The sequence below is a fragment of the Bubalus kerabau genome, chromosome 3 (genome assembly GCF_029407905.1).
Source record: "Bubalus kerabau isolate K-KA32 ecotype Philippines breed swamp buffalo chromosome 3, PCC_UOA_SB_1v2, whole genome shotgun sequence".
Taxonomy (NCBI): domain Eukaryota; kingdom Metazoa; phylum Chordata; class Mammalia; order Artiodactyla; family Bovidae; genus Bubalus; species Bubalus kerabau.
Window position 1 is genome coordinate 107479283 of NC_073626.1, and position 16412 is coordinate 107495694.

The window sequence follows — 16412 nt, forward strand, 5'->3', positions numbered from 1 at the left end:
GCTTGTGAAGTAAAGTTGAATATACTTACTGTTATCCATGTTAAATCTGGTGCTTAGTTCATGGCCGAACCATCCCACTAACCTAAAACATATATAGTAACATTAGAGATTTTGGTCTATAAATATAGTCAGAATTAATATAGGACTCTTGGGCCTTCATATTAAAATCATTTGTGATATGAGTCATCAAATACTTAAGCATATAAATGCTATGTGATATCATAATACAGTTAATATTTATAACCTCAGAGAGAGAATAAAAATCAATTTTTTTCATATTACTGGTTATATACTTGCAAAGTTAAATAATCTGAAGAGCTATATTTAATGACCTTGTTGTTTAATATAAAATGAACAAAAATGTTGTTTCTTTAGATTTTAAAAAAGGTGAAAACAAAGAAAAGTGATTAATACAGTAATGTATTCTTTTTACAATAGGAATCCTAAAGGGAAATGACATAAAAATAACCTCTAAATTGTTGAAATTTTAATAATTTTCTAGAGAAATTGGTTACTTTCAGAGTTTCATAAGAATGTTAATTGGCCAGACATAAAGTATAAAATATACAGGAAAAATCATATGTATGTGTGTGTACTTATTAGATAAAAATTACAAATAGTATGAAGAAAATATAAAGTTTGAGAAAGAGACAAATACAGTATTCTTGATATAATCAACTCTTCCTAAATAAAATGCTAGTTTTAACACTGCCAAAATTAAAAATTCCAATGTACTTTTTTTTTGAAGTTGGCGTTTTTTTTATGTTTATATAGAATACATGAGTAAAAATAATAAATTTTGAAACAGAGTATAAAGGTGAATATGCTCTACATTACATGTGAAAGTGAAAGTTGTTTAGTCATGTCCGACTCTTTGCGTTTCCATCCATGGACTGTCCATGGAATTCTCCAGGCCAGAATACTGGAGTGGGTAGCCTTTCTCCTCTCCAGGGGATCTTCCCAACCCAGGGATCAAACCCAGGTCTCCCGCAATGCAGGTGGATTCTTTACCAGCTCAGCCACAAGGGAAGCCCAAGAACACTGGAGTTGGCAGCCTATCTGTTTTCCAGGGGATCTTCCCGACCCAAGAATCTGAACTGGGGTCTCCTGCATTGCAGGTGGATTCTTTACCAAGATATCAGGGAAGCCCATATTACAAAATTCATTAAATAAATGAGGATAGTACTCTCACGAGAAGCATCAGGGAGACAAATGGAGAGTGACAGAAAATATAAATGGTCCTCAGATCATACAATTATATAATAAGTGATAAATGTAACATTTGAAAAAATGCAAATGTGAGGAAAATATATTCACATATTTATTTGATTTTTAAAAGTAGAATCTATGAAAACCAAATAAAATATAAAGGATAATATCATATATTCATACACATTTAAATTCTGTATTAAAAAGATGGACAAAATTAAAAGGACCCAATGATGGGGAGAAGGACGCTATTTGCCACATTTAAAAGAGTTTGCACCAAGTTTTTTCATCAGAGAAAGGGTAGTATCCCCAAAGCTGCCCAGTCGCAAAGCATGCACGGACATTTATAAAAAGAGAAGTGCAAATGCTCCATGAATTCCAGGAAGAAAAAAGCTCAATGTTAGTAAAAATTGAAAAATATGAAACCACATAAAGATGAAAGATACTAAATTGGCAAAGTTATTTAAAATTTAGATGTCTTTTTTCATCAGGGATTCAGTAAAAAATAAATAAACTCTGTTCAATAATGAGTATAATAAGTAATAAAATCTTTATGAAGTACAGTTTAAAAAATATAAATTAAAGCTATGTACAGTTTTCTAAGTACTTTTACTTTTTCAGATTCATGCGAAAGACTACTTGGATGCACTAAATGTGTGTGCTAGGACAATGAGCACAGTACCCTTTACCGTGTCACAGCAACCCCAGCATCTTGTAAGAGAGATAAAATAAATTATACCATGCTTATGTTATGAAATATTATACCATTTAAAAAATCATATTTGAAAGAATATATATTCAAAATTATAAAATAGAGATAACAATATTTAGAGTTTGATCTTAGGATAAACATATATTGCACGCATTTATATGTAATTATGGCCAAAATTTTAACTTCTGCTTTATTCACATCCAACTCACACCTGGACGTAATGGGGAAACATCAAAAGTGCTTTCTTTAATGTTAATATTTTGCAGCTGAAAATTGAAAAATAGATAGTTATCACCGCTTTAAAATTTTACAGTTGTGGACCTGGTATGTACAAAAAGATAACTTAGCATGGTAGTCTGGTACAAAATTAATATGAGAACTAAATATCTGTTAATAAATTAATATGAGAACTAAATTTAAGAGTGAAATTAAAAATTGAAATTGAAAGCAAACTGGTATATTAACAAAAAATATTTCAGATTTACATAAATTTTTTAAAATATTCCTGAATCTGAACAAGAACATCGAGTTGAATAATTTTCAACATCAAGAAAAATGTCAGTTCTCCTTGAATTGGTGTATACATTACATAATCCCAATAAAATATACAAATAGATTTTATTTGTTTTCATTTAGGACTTGCAAGCTAATTCTAATGCCATATGGGAAATAAATAATAGTAAAACATCCCTAAAAAATAAGAGCAATGAAGTTGAATATTTCTACAAAACATTATAACATTATAAAATGTCAAAATGAAAACAGTGATCAAATCTATTAATATACTATTCATCATATTAATAAAACTAAAGAGAAAGTTATAGGATCATCTCCATAGACCAATAAATCATAGGAAAAAGTTGTATCATGTGACAATCTCTTTTTTAAAAATCATTTGCAACTTATGTCATAAGAAGCTAAACTTTCTAGTATAAAAATACCTAGAGATCATAATGCAAAAGTAACAGCCCAAGAAAAATGACCAACATAGACAGAAAAAGGAAATGGCTCTCAATTATTTTTTAAAAGGGCCATCCATTTATTGTTACGAAAAATACAAATTAAAGTTAAACTGAAATGCAATGGACTTGAACGTGGGCAAACTCTGGCAGATGACAGGGGACAAGGAGGCCTGGCATGCTGCAGTCCACAGGGTCACAAAAAGTCAGACATAAACTTGGTGACTGAACAACAACAAATAACCATTGCCTACCTCTTAAAGTGGCAAAAATTCCAAAGTTTTATTAAGAACTCTATTGATATTAACACATTTTATAAGTTTCTGTCATGTATTCTTGTTGGAATACGTATTATAGATGTGTCCCTCTAGAGAACAAATGAATAACAGTTGTGGAATTTGCAAATACATATAGTCTTTGACCTGGAAAATTTACATCTGGGAGTTCAGCTCTTCAGAAGAACTTGTCCAAGTACGAAGTGAATTTTGCATAAGTATAGTCATTGTATAACTTTCAGTAATAATCGAAGATTGAAAATAGCCTGATCTGTCTTCAATAAAAGACTAGTTTTATAAATTATGGCAAATTTATATTGTAAAATATCATATAGGAATTACATCAGAAGTGAATAGAAAAGGATTCTGTGTCTTGAAAGGGAATGATTACAAGAGACCAGAAACCAAAAAATATATTAGGATAGGACATATAGTATTTTTATGAACTAAATAATTAACTTTTTAATTTTTTCTTCCTCAACTAGAATGTAAGTTCATGAGATCAGGGACCAGCTCTTAATGTTTGTAGAGGAGTGTTTTTAATGCAAATGATGTGAGGTATGGTAAATGGTTGATAGGGGAAGCATGAGTTAGGACAGCTGAACCAGGGTGGTGATGGTCAGGGGAAGCTCTGATGAGCAAAAGAATGTGTATATTTCAGCACAGAGAAAGGAAAGAGTGTTCCAGATAATCAAAACAACATGTTCAAAGACCGAACACATACATAGACAAGGAGGGCAAATTTCCCACCACCTTCCTTCTCCACTTTTATTTTTTTTCTTTCTATACAGGTGGATTTTAAATGAATCTTCTGATTTTTAAATCTGGTTTACTAAATTTCTAGATGTGCATTTAATATTCAACTTAGGAATTGTTGTCAAATGATTTTTCCAGAATAAAATACTAAAGCTTACTAGAAAATTTATAGTCCATTTTAGGTTCTACTCCTTCTTTGTATGATATTTCTCAGTCCAGTTCAGTTGCTCAGTCATGTCCGACTCTTTGAGACCCACAGTGCATGCACCCATGCACTGGAGATTGCTCAAACTCATGTCAGTCGAGTCGGTGATGCCATCCAACCATCTCATCCTTTGTCGTCCCTTTCTCTTCTTGCCTTCAATCTTTTCCAGCATTGGGGTCTTTTCCAATGAGTCAGTTCTTCACAACAGGTGGCCTAAGGATTGGAGCTTCAGCATCAGTCCTTCCAATGAATATTCAGGACTGATTTCCTTTAGTATTGACTGGTTTGATCTCCTTGCAGTCCAAGGGACTCTCAAGAGTCTTCTCCAACACCACAGTTCAAAAGCATCAATTCTGGTCCAACTCTCACATCCATACATGATTACTGGAAAACTCATAGCTTTGACTAGACAAATCCTTGTCGATAAAGTAACATCTCTGCTTTTTGACACGCTGTCTAGGTTGGTCATAGCTTTTGTTCCAAGGAGCAGGCAGCTTTTAATTTCACGACTGCAGTCACCATCTGCAGTGATTTTGGAGCCCAAGAAAATGAGTCTCTCACTGTGTCCATTGTTTCCCCATCTATTTGCCATGCAGTGATGGGTTGGATGCCATGATTGCCAGTTTCCCTTGTTTGAAAAATCTGCCTTCAGGGATAATGTACTGACATATATTGTTTGGAAAAAAATATTTGGGGTGGTAAAAGAGAAAAACTTTGAAGGCTTTAATTAAAATTTTTCTCATCATTTACAAATATTTTCCTAAACTTTCTTATCCAGAGTGAATCAAATTTTACTGTGTTAGGTTCATTTGTTAGGTGGAAAGCTCCAAAGGATATATATAGTACCCAAACCCCTTTTAACTTTGAGTTCCAAGACAAGATTTTGAAACTTATACAGAGTCAGTAGTATTTAAAAGCCAAGGCTTCTGACTTGCAATATATAGACATTTTTGAATTCTGATTATCATATCTCATATGGTAGCCCAGAATAAAGTTTATGCTATGAACAGCAAAAAGAAAAGAGAGTGGAAGAAACAAAAAGTATTTCTTCCATTTCCTGTTTCCCATGATTAACATAATGTTCTGAATGCTGAGGAATGAGAAGCTTCAGAATGGGAAGAGAAAGACTGGATTCATACTCCTAATACAGAACTGGCTACACTCCCTGCCCAAAGTTAAGTTCTAGGGGATAGGAGTTGGGAAGGTTGAGAAATCAGTGGGAACTCCAGATACATTCAGGGGATCTATAGATAGAAAACTCTTGCAACATATTCCCTCAGACCTACTAGGCAATAAAACCATTTGTAAGAATTCTTCCAGGCCAGGTTGGTGCTGTAGTCTTCATATAAAAATGTTAGCAGAATGGACCTGTGATAGCACTTTTACTTATAACTTAGGATCATATTAACTCAATAGACCCAAGGTAGTATCCTGAAATTCCAGTGCCACCAGAGAAGAGAATTGAAGGGACTAAGCGATTCAGTATCCCCAGTGGAACTTGAGATAAAGGGCATATTGTCATGATAGTTCCATAGACATCTTGGAGGGTGCAGTAGTAATGGAAGCAGATGACCAAGGGAGTGCCAGGCACAGTTTAATGGATCCCAGAGTTGGCTGTGGACTGGATATCTCTCTTTTATCTATGTCTGTGTACATCATTCACCTTTGCAATCTTAAATGGTATCCTAAGGAGAAAAGGACAAAAAATAAAACAAACAAACAAACAAACAAAAACTCTGAACAGACAGAGCTTAAACTCTGTAATTACTGAGAAAAATAACAAAAGTCATTAAGTATACCTCCAAGTTACAAGATTGAATTTCCTGCATCAAATGAGTTGATAGACGAAAATAAAGAAAATTACTTGTGTACCTAAGTTTGTAACCTGATGACATTTACAACTTTTAAAACAATTATCAAATTTCTGATGATAACTGGAATCAATAATAAAATGAAAAATATATTTGTCAAAGCTTTCACGTGCTTTGTATTAAATACTCAGAATCAGGACATATCTTAAGTTAATTTGAACATGTAACTGAGCTATACCAATGAGATAAAGTGAATGGAAAGCAAAAGCACTGTGCAATTTGTTTGAGGTACTTATGTTTATCATGATGTGAATTTATTGAAAACTTATTCTTTCAACAAGTAGGGAACTATGCTGTGTACTGAGATTAATATTCAGTTCAATTCAGTCACTCAGTCGTGTCCGATTCTTTGCGACTCCATGAATCGCAGCATGCCAGGCCTCCCTGTCCATCACCATCTTCCAGAGTTCTCTCAAACTCATGTCCATTGAATTAGTGATGCCATCCAGCCATCTCATCCTCTGTCGTCCCCTTTTCCTCCTGCCCCCAACACCTCCCAGCATCAGGGTCTTTTCCAATGAGTCAACTCTTCTCATGAGGTGGCCAAAGTACTGGAGTTTCAGGTTTAGCATCAGTCCTTCCAAAGAACACCCTAGGCTGATCTCGTTTAGAATGGACTTCTTGGATCTCCTTGCAGTCCAAAGGACTCTTAAGAGTCTTCTTCAACACCACAGTTCAAAAGTATCAATTCTTCGGCACTCAGCCTTCTTCACAGTCCAACTCTCACATCCATACATGACCACAGGAAAAACCATAGCCTTGACTAGACAGACCTTTGTTGGCAAAGTAATGTCTCTACTTTTCAATATGCTATCTAGGTTGGTCATAACTTTCCTTCCAAGGAGTAAGCGTCTTTTAATTTCATGGCTTCAGTCACCATCTGCAGTGATTTTGGAGCCCAAAAAGATAAAGTCTGATACTGTTTCCACTGTTTCCCCATCTATTTGCCATGAAGTGATGGAACCAGATGCCATGATATTCGTTTTCTGAATGTTGAGCTTTAAGCCAACTTTTTCACTCTCCTCTTTCACTTTCATCAAGAGGCTTTGTAGTTCCTCTTCACTTTCTGCCATAAGGGTGGTGTCATCTGCATATCTGAGGTTATTGATATTTCTCCTGGCAATCTTGATTCCAGCTTGTGCTTCTTCCAGTCCAGCGTTTCTCATGATGTACTCTGCATATAAGTTAAATAAACAGGGTGACAATATACAGCCTTGACATACTCCTTTTCCTATTTGGAACCAGTCTGTTGTTCCATGTCCAGTTCTAACTGTTGCTTCCTGACCTGCATACAGGTGTCTCAAGAGGCAGGTCAGGTGATCTGGTATTCCCATCTCTTTCAGAATTTTCCACAGTTTATTGTGAAGGAATTAAGAAAGGAATTTTAGCTTTAATGAAGTAGATTTATTCACTTTCATTTAGTATAGAGGCATTGATTATTGTTTTATTACTTTTATCTTTTGAAAGAAAAGAAAAATACTGCAGTTTGTTTGTGAAAATTTCTGTAGTTACAAATTAAAAATCAATGTATAAGCAGTTTTGCACATAAAGCTTTCTGTTGGAAATGAATTCAAAATTTCCTCTTGGCATTATGCTTTTTAAAAATCTGAGGCAAATACAGTGGCTGTGAAATAGGGTCATAAATAACGGCAAATTTTCCCTTTTTTTCAACGGCTTCAAAATAAACATTGGGAGAGTACTTCAATACTTTTTTTTTTATTATTTAGCAACTTATCTCTAATTTTCTGTATTCATTAAAAAGACTAGGTATTTGTCATTTTTGTTTGTGTAGTGCTACTAAAAAATTCAAGAGTATGAATTATGATTGCTGGATATATCTGACAGAAACAATCAAAGACCTAGTGTATGAACATGGTATCACAGGAGGAAATAATAGCCAATGCTTGAAAGTACTGATGGGAGAAGGCAATGACAACCCACTCCAGTACTCTTGCTTGGAGAATCCCATGGACAGAGGAGCCTGATAGGCTGCAGTCCATGGGGTCGCTAAGAGTTGGACACAACTGAGCGACTTCACTTTCACTTTTCACTTTCATGCATTGGAGAAGGAAATGGCAACCCATTCCATTGTTCTTGCCTGGAGAATCCCAGGGATGGGGGAGCCTGGTGGGTTGCCGTCTATGGGGTTGCAAAGAGTCGGATATGACTGAAGTGACTTAGCAGCAGCAAAAGTACTGATGACATATTCATAACCCAAATCTGAAAGGAATAAGTAGGAAAAATGTGTTCTTCTTTAGAAAAAAAAATACTTGGATCTGATTCTATAACTGCGATCAAGGCGTCATTTTTATGCTTTATTTACTGAATCCATAAAAGTACTTTAAATTTTTATCTGAAAAAGTACAAATATAATATTTTAATTGTTTCCAATTTGCCTCATTAGTTGATGATGATATACCTCTTTTGAATTTATTCACTAAAGAGATTGTGTTTTACTATCCAGTGGCTTGGTCTTCCCAGGTGGCTCAGTGGTAAAGAATCCACCTGCAGTGAAAGAAACATTGGTTCAATCCCTGGGTTGAGAAGATCCCCTGGAGAAGGAAATGGCAACATACTCCAGCAGTCTTGCCTGGGAAATCCCATGGACAGAGGAGCCTGGCTACAGTCCATGGGTTGCAAAAGAGTCAGACACAACTTAGCAACTAAGCGACAATAATCCAGTGGCTTATTACAAAAGATTCTGGGACTAGTGCCGTTGAAGATTCTAATTCTTTATCATCCATCACCCTTGGCCCCTACATCTATGTCACTTTTGGATGAAAATTATATCATCCTATATAACATTTCAGAGTAGTCTAGCTAATCAGATTATCTGTTTTCATGCCAACAGGAAATCCTATTCAAAAGACATGACTGGGCAAAGCTTTTGCATAGTGAACTGCTAAGAAAAAAAGGGCAGAAATGAAGACATGTTTGCTGGAAAACTGGGCAAGATTGTCTCAGTCACTTTACTTAATCTGCAACAACATACTGAGGTAGGTATTGTTTCTCTCATTTTATGTTTGAAAAAGTAAGGCTTGCAGAGTTTGAGTGATCATCTAAAGGAACATAGCTAGTTAAGCCCATATCCTACCCAGTAAGTGAGCAGGAATACTGACCCACAGTTAGAAACTGTGTTTGATATACACATCCTCAGAAATAAGTTGAAGGAGGGAGTTCAAAACAAGTGATATACACATCCTCAGAAATAAGTTGAAGGAGGGAGTTCAAAACAAGTATCTTAACGAACCAATAAACTAGTAGAACCCGTGATCATCAGGGCCTAGAAGCTGAGCAGAAGAGCAGAAGCTAAAATTAAATAGAGTAGACTCAACTAGAGTAGAGTAAAATAGTTTAATGGAAGTTACCATGAAGCTAGAGTTGATGCTTTTAATAAGTGACTCATTTCTGTAATTTATAGTACTAATTAAATTACATTAAAAAATTAGGCTTATTAGAGTTTTCCTATATTTCAATCATTAATTCTTCAAAAGTAGTTAATGACACACCTTGCTAGAAGCAAAAGATAGAAATAGTAGAGTGAACTAAAATAGAAATTGTTCCTTCCCACAAAAAGCTTAAAGTCTTTGGGTATGGGTGAGAAGCTAATTAAACAAATATTAATTCAACAAAGGGTGGGTGCATAGTCCCCCATCTTTGTTTCCTGGTGTTTATGACATTATGAGGCCCAGTATTAAGAACTGTGGGTGGGACCTGTGACTTTTCATCAATAATAATGGATTCAGGTGAAATAAAGTGGAAAGAACTGAGAGAGGGAAAATGGACCAAAACCTAGGCATTTGATAGTAAACAAGAGCTAAAGAAAGCAGAGTTGTTGACAGATTTTGTTAGGAGTGAGATATTGAGTGGATTTAAATACTGAAAAAAATGAAATTGGAGACTCAGAAAGGGTGAGGAGTTTCAGTTTCATCAACCTAGTTATTGAACTCATTAAGAGAAGTGGAGTAAGAACAACAGAAGAAAGAAAACAATGACTCTTTATAGAGGCTTTTTATACCGTAATTCCCTAATGATTATCACTCTGGGTCAGAGTGCTTCAGAGCCGGAGGATCAAATGTATGGCAGGAAAGTCTAATATCTAGATGTGACAGTAACATCATTGAATTCTGTTAACAAAGCAATAACTTGAAGAAAATATTCATCAGAAGAATTCAACAAACCATAATATAAACACTTTTACGATTATGAAAAAATAGGATGGAGGAGATCTTCCATGTTGTGTGTGCTTCAGAGTCCTGAAGTCAGTAGTGGTTAATGGTTTCTGTTACTGATTTTTCACGTGATGCTTTTCTTCATTGAATATTTATTCTGATATAAAGTATTAATAATTGTCATATTCTTGTAATCGTTTGTAGTATAAATAATCTTAATGAAATTCTAAATGTTATTTCTATGAAAATAATTGCAGCTTTCTAAATTTAATCACTCTATACTTTTACATGATAAAAATAATAATTTAAATGGCATATTACAACAAGAGAATGACACTTTGTCTTATTAAAATTTCTTTTTACACTTAATTCCTTGTGAAGTAAAAAATCTTAGAATCTCTTCTTTACTTTCTGAATATTCTGAATATTTTCATGATAAACACCATCAATGATATATTTTTAATATAAGACCCCATACTCATATAACTTTTACCATAACTAGATTAAAATTTTGAAAATCACTGTTAATTTAAATAAGAAAAGGAAAATATATTTTATTAAGATAATATGTTTGAGAGATAAATCTTTTCCCCATATTATTTTCCAAATAATAAAAATGAACAATGTGAAAACAAGTGATTGACTGTCCTCAAACCTTAAGCAAAGATCTTGTAAAAATACTCAAAAAGAATTTGACTTAGGAATATGTGAGTTCTTCCTGATTTAGGTTCTCATAAGTTTTTTTGTTAATTTTGAGAGCAACAAAAACAAATGTTAATTGAGATTTCATTATGTCAGACATAGTTCTAAACAATCACTTAATCTTCAAAAGAATCATATAATGTAGATAGTGTTATCATCCTCATTATAAAATGAGAAAACTGAGGTTCCAAGACTCTGTATAAATTGTCGAAGATAATACAATTATTGGTCCTTGAAGCCCAAAATGTAGATATGGCCCATCATGACCAAGTATATTCATAAACATATGCAAAATCACCTGAGACAGTTTTTTTTTTTTTTTAATTCATCAGGGATTCTTTAAAAAAAAAAAAGCAATATTCCTTAGATTACTTAAATACTACACTTGGGGTTCTGACCTAGCAAAACACCAGGCTAGATGACAGCCACATTCTATTTACATACAATGTTTCTCCTGCAAAAAAAAAAAAAATATTCCTTCTGATCTTTGATAATCTCTGTAGTCATTTCCTCTTCTTCAAGGAAGAGGTTCAATGTGTGAACCTATGGATCTAATACAGTGAATCTGAATAAGCATATCAATCATATATTGCACCTTGAAGCCTCAACAAATGAAATGGGGACTGTTTAAAGTCAATAAAGAAATGATTATTTCAAAGAATATTTATTCAAACTCAAAATACATTTCAAAAAACCTCTGGGAAAGTTAAATTCATTTTAAAACCCTCACCACTTGGAATATAGGAAAGGTAAATCAAAATGCAAAAGAAATGTAATAAAAGCTTCTGCACAACAAAGGAAACTATAAGCAAGGTGAAAAGACAGCCTTCAGAATGGGAGAAAATAATAGCAAATGAAGCAACTGACAAACAACTAATCTCAAAAATATACAAGCAACTCCTACAGCTCAATTCCAGAAAAATAAATGACCCAATCAAAAAATGGGCCAAAGAACTAAATAGACATTTCTCCAAAGAAGACATACAGATGGCTAACAAACACATGAAAAGATGCTCAAAATCACTCATTATCAGAGAAATGCAAATCAAAACCACTATCAGGTACCATTTCACACCAGTCAGAATGGCTGCGATCCAAAAGTCTACAAGCAATAAATGCTGGAGAGGGTGTGGAGAAAAGGGAACCCTCTTACACTGTTGGTGGGAATGCAAACTAGTACAGCCACTATGGAGAACAGTGTGGAGATTCCTTAAAAAACTGGAAATAGAACTGCCTTATGATCCAGCAATCCCACTGCTGGGCATACACACTGAGGAAACCAGAATTGAAAGAGACACGTGTACCCCAATGTTTATCTCAGCACTGTTTATAATAGCCAGGACATGGAAGCAACCTAGATGTCCATCAGCAGATGAATGGATAAGAAAGCAGTGGTACATATACACAATGGAGTATTACTCAGCCATGAAAAAAAATACGTTTGAATCAGTTCTAATGAGGTGGATGAAACTGGAGCCTATTATACAGAGTGAAGTAAGCCAGAAAGAAAAACACCAATACAGTATACTAACGCATATATATGGAATTTAGAAAGATGGTAACAATAACCCTGTGTACGAGACAGCAAAAGAGACACTGATGTATAGAACAGTCTTTTGGACTCTGTGGGAGAGGGAGAGGGTGGGATAATTTGGGAGAATGGCATTGAAATACGTATAATATCATATATGAAACGAGTCGCCAATCCAGGTTCGATGCACGATACTGGATGCTTGGGGCTGGTGCACTGGGATGACCCAGAGGGATGGTATGGGGAGGGAGGAGGGAGGAGGGTTCTGGATGGGGAACACATGTATACCTGTGGCGGATTCATTTCGATATTTGGCAAAACCAATACAATACTGTAAAGTTTAAAATAAAATAAAATTAAAAAAAAATATATATATAATGAAGAAAATTAAAAAAAAATAAATGAAACTTTAGCATGAATTCTAATAAGCAAATATTCTAAAGCTAATGAAGTAAAATTAAAAACCATTAAATTAGGTTATAAGTAGCTATTATCACAACAGGCTCATAAATAATGTCTATGAGCTGAATATGAATAACAAAAATTAAGATGCTATATCATCATACTTGGATAGAAATTTTAATCTCTTGCCATCAAAAATTAAAAATCAAACAGGGAGTTAATTTACTTGGAATGAAGATATTAGCAGAATTTTGAGAGGAGTTGTTGGAAGAGATCCAATAAATAATAAAAAAGTAAAGATTTTAATAGGCTTTTTGTTCTTTGAACATCATAAATTTCCTAAAAGGATTTTCAAATAAGTATTATCAAATGGAAAGCAGCACTTATAATAAAGGCATCTTTGAGACGTGATATTCAGATTCAGTAAGAGGAAACCACCAGGGATCCACCGAATATGATTTTGGATGCTAAGAGTTATAAAATGAAATATCCAAATGCTCCTTGATCTCCTTAGCAAGACTTTAATGGCAGAATCTCCAGTATGAATCCGTAAATATTTCATGCGCTGAATTAGTTCAAATTATTCTGCAAACCCCTTACCTCTCCTCACTCTATAACTCACCAAAACTAAACAAAACAGCTTATACCAGTTTTCCTGACTTCTGTTAAAAATGCAATTAATCATTGGAACACATTCCAACATATAAAGAAATTAGATCACAGTCTTTTCTAAGAAAGTATATTTGCATAAAAACTGCTTTCATAATGTCCTTTATTTGGCAGTTTATTACCATACATTTAATAATTTAAGTCTGTGCTTAGAAATGTAAACTTGATTGGGAGCAAGTTTCTTCTTTTTTCCCTTTTCCTTTACATCTTCTCTTCCCTTTTCCTCATTTTCTTTTTTCCTACCCTCCCACCCCTCTTCTCTTATTTTTCTTTCTCTCTTTGTCTCTTGAGGTCACAAGTTAGAATTAAATACAATTGTCTTACTGCTTACATGACTTCAAAAAATGTGTTGAATCAACAAAACTGTTACAGCATTACAAAAAATAGAACATTTGGGGTATAGCATAATTGTTTATTTTTAAACAAAATCTGTAATAGCAATTGTAGATAAGTTTGAATGCCTGTCATATCCTAATGTCCTCTAAAAGCTAGTGTGTGTGTGTGTGTGTGTGTGTGTGTGTGTGTGTGTGTGTTAGTCACTCAGTCATGTCTGACTCTTTGTAACCCCATGGACTATAGCCCACCAGGCTCCTCCATCTGTGGAATTCTCCAGGCAAGAATACTGTAGTGGGTTGCGGTTTCTTCCTTCACTTCTATAAGCTAACCTCAAGTGAAAGGGTAGTACTTAAAATCCTCATCAAATAATCAAGTTTCACAGAATCAAAAGTTTCTTAAAGGTTGTTTTATTCAGGACATAATGAGAAATTTATTCATTCAGGACATAATGAGAAATTTATTCATTCAGGACAGAATGAGAAATTTATTCATTCACATCGCTTTTATATAGTCTTAATTTTCATAATAAAATTTTTTGGCAGCTGAACTTTAAGAAATGGGAAGAGGGCACTCTTCCATACTTGAGAAAAGACAAAGATGAGAAGATTACAGTAAAGTTTGTTACAAATTTGTCTCAACTTACTGGGCTTTACTGTATCCACCTATTACATAAAAAAAAAAAAAAAGGAAGGGAAGAGGGTCATCAGACTCATAAATATGCATAGATTTCCATTAAACTGGTTTTAGTTTCTGAGTTATCCTTATCAGCAGTTTGCCTTTTTCAAAGCTTCATATTTATTCCTAGAGAATCAGAGTTTAAAAACTGGAAGCGAATCTTAGAGATGTCCAGGTGTAACTATTTATTTTTCCCATAATTAAACCAAGACCTGGAAAGGTGTTGAGAGTTGAGCCCATTTGTTTTTAAGATAAAAATCAAACTTCTAACTTGAAACACAAGGACCTCGATGATCCTGCCTAGAACACCCACCACTGCCTGTTCCCTCTCAGTCTGACTAAAAGTTAGGATTTCTCCAGTCAATAGGAAAAGGTTTCTCCAATTTCTCTCTCTCTTTTCCCTGTCACACTGAATGATAAATTCCAAGACGATATTTCTGAATTCCGAGTGTTTTCATACTGCTTTGCCTAGTAGATGCTCAAGAAATATGTTTGTAGTTGATAAATGAAACAATAGTATGCCATTTGAGTAACTTAGCATCATTTGAACAGACATAAGTCTTTAATTCTCCCCTCATTCCTGCCCCTCTAGCCAAACTTTTCTCTATGTCCTCCCAGTTCATTTGCTCAGTCATGTCTAACTCTTTGTGACCCCCTGCACCGTAGCACGCCAGGCTTCTCTGTCCATGGGGATTCTCCAGGCAAGACTACTGGACTGGGTTTCTATGTCCTTCTCCAGGGGATCTTCCCAACCCAGGGACTGAACCCAGGTCTTCTGCATTGCAGGCGGATTCTTTACTGTCTGAGACATCAGGGAAGCCCTAGAAGCCTACAAACGTCTCATCACTTCCTCTGCTCTCCCCTGCTTTAAATTGTCACCTCTTGTCTTCTTTCCTCAATGGCTCCCCAGCAGGTTTTCCAAAGTCCACCATTACCCTCTTACAATCTGTTCCCAAGAAAGCCACCAGAATGATCATTTTAAATTTGCTACATCATGCCACTTTTCAGGCAAAATAGGAATGGATGCCAAGTCTTTACATTGCCTTATAAGGATCTGCACTTCCTGGACCATTTTGTCTCACTAATATACAATTTGCTCAATCTGCTCCAGCCATGCTGGCTTTCTCAACACACTCGTGTCTTTGAGCTTTTGATAAAATACTCCCACTGCCTGGAACCCTCTTCACTAATAATTGTTTGGCACACCTCCTTCACCTCTTCATCCATATCATATTTCCCAATGATGAGCCTTCTTGAATGCCTTTTAAATACTGTGCATGGCCAAGTTTTCTAGATTATTCTTATACCCCCTTTTCTGTCCTGTTTTTCCAATTATCCATAGGACTTATCAATTTTAAATGTATCATGCAATTTGCTCTGTACATACTCCGTCTGTCCTTAATGGAATGTAAGCTCTATAAGAGGAAGGATTCTGTGCTTTATTTATCCATATATCCAAAAGATTTTTTTTAAATGCCTGGATTATAGTAGATGTTCAATAAATATTTCTTTAATGAAGGTAAATGTGGTACAGGGACATAATTCAGCCATGCCTGAAAGGATTATAAGTCAAAAATTTTCCATAATGTTCAGTGACAATATTAACTTCTTTTCATGTACAATTATATACTTTTTTTCCTGTCTTTCTTTTTAGTTATTCCAAGTTACTGTATCTCACACGCTAGTAAAATAATGCTTAAAATTCTCCAAGCCAGGCTTCAGCAATACATGAACCATGAACTTCCAGATGTTCAAGCTGGTTTTAGAAAAGGCAGAGGAACCAGAGACCAAATTGCCAACATCTGCTGGATCATCAAAAAAGCAAGAGAGTTCCAGAAAAACATCTATTTTTGCTTTATTGACTATGCCAAAGCCTTTGACTGTGTGTATCACAATAAACTGTGGGAAATTCTGAAAGAGATGGGAATACCAGACCAC

At 34.7% G+C, this 16412-nt stretch overlaps 1 protein-coding gene across 10 annotated transcripts in view; it reads right to left on the reverse strand.

Moving 5' to 3' along the window:
• KYNU (kynureninase) overlaps window positions 1-16412 on the reverse strand; it is a 130096-nt gene that overhangs the window by 12599 nt on the left and 101085 nt on the right. For all 10 annotated transcript variants that reach the window (XM_055572682.1, XM_055572681.1, XM_055572684.1 and 7 more), the window contains one exon: window positions 30-82. In XM_055572682.1, coding sequence (XP_055428657.1) covers window positions 30-82 — 53 coding nt within the window. The remainder of the gene's footprint in view (window positions 1-29; window positions 83-16412) is intronic.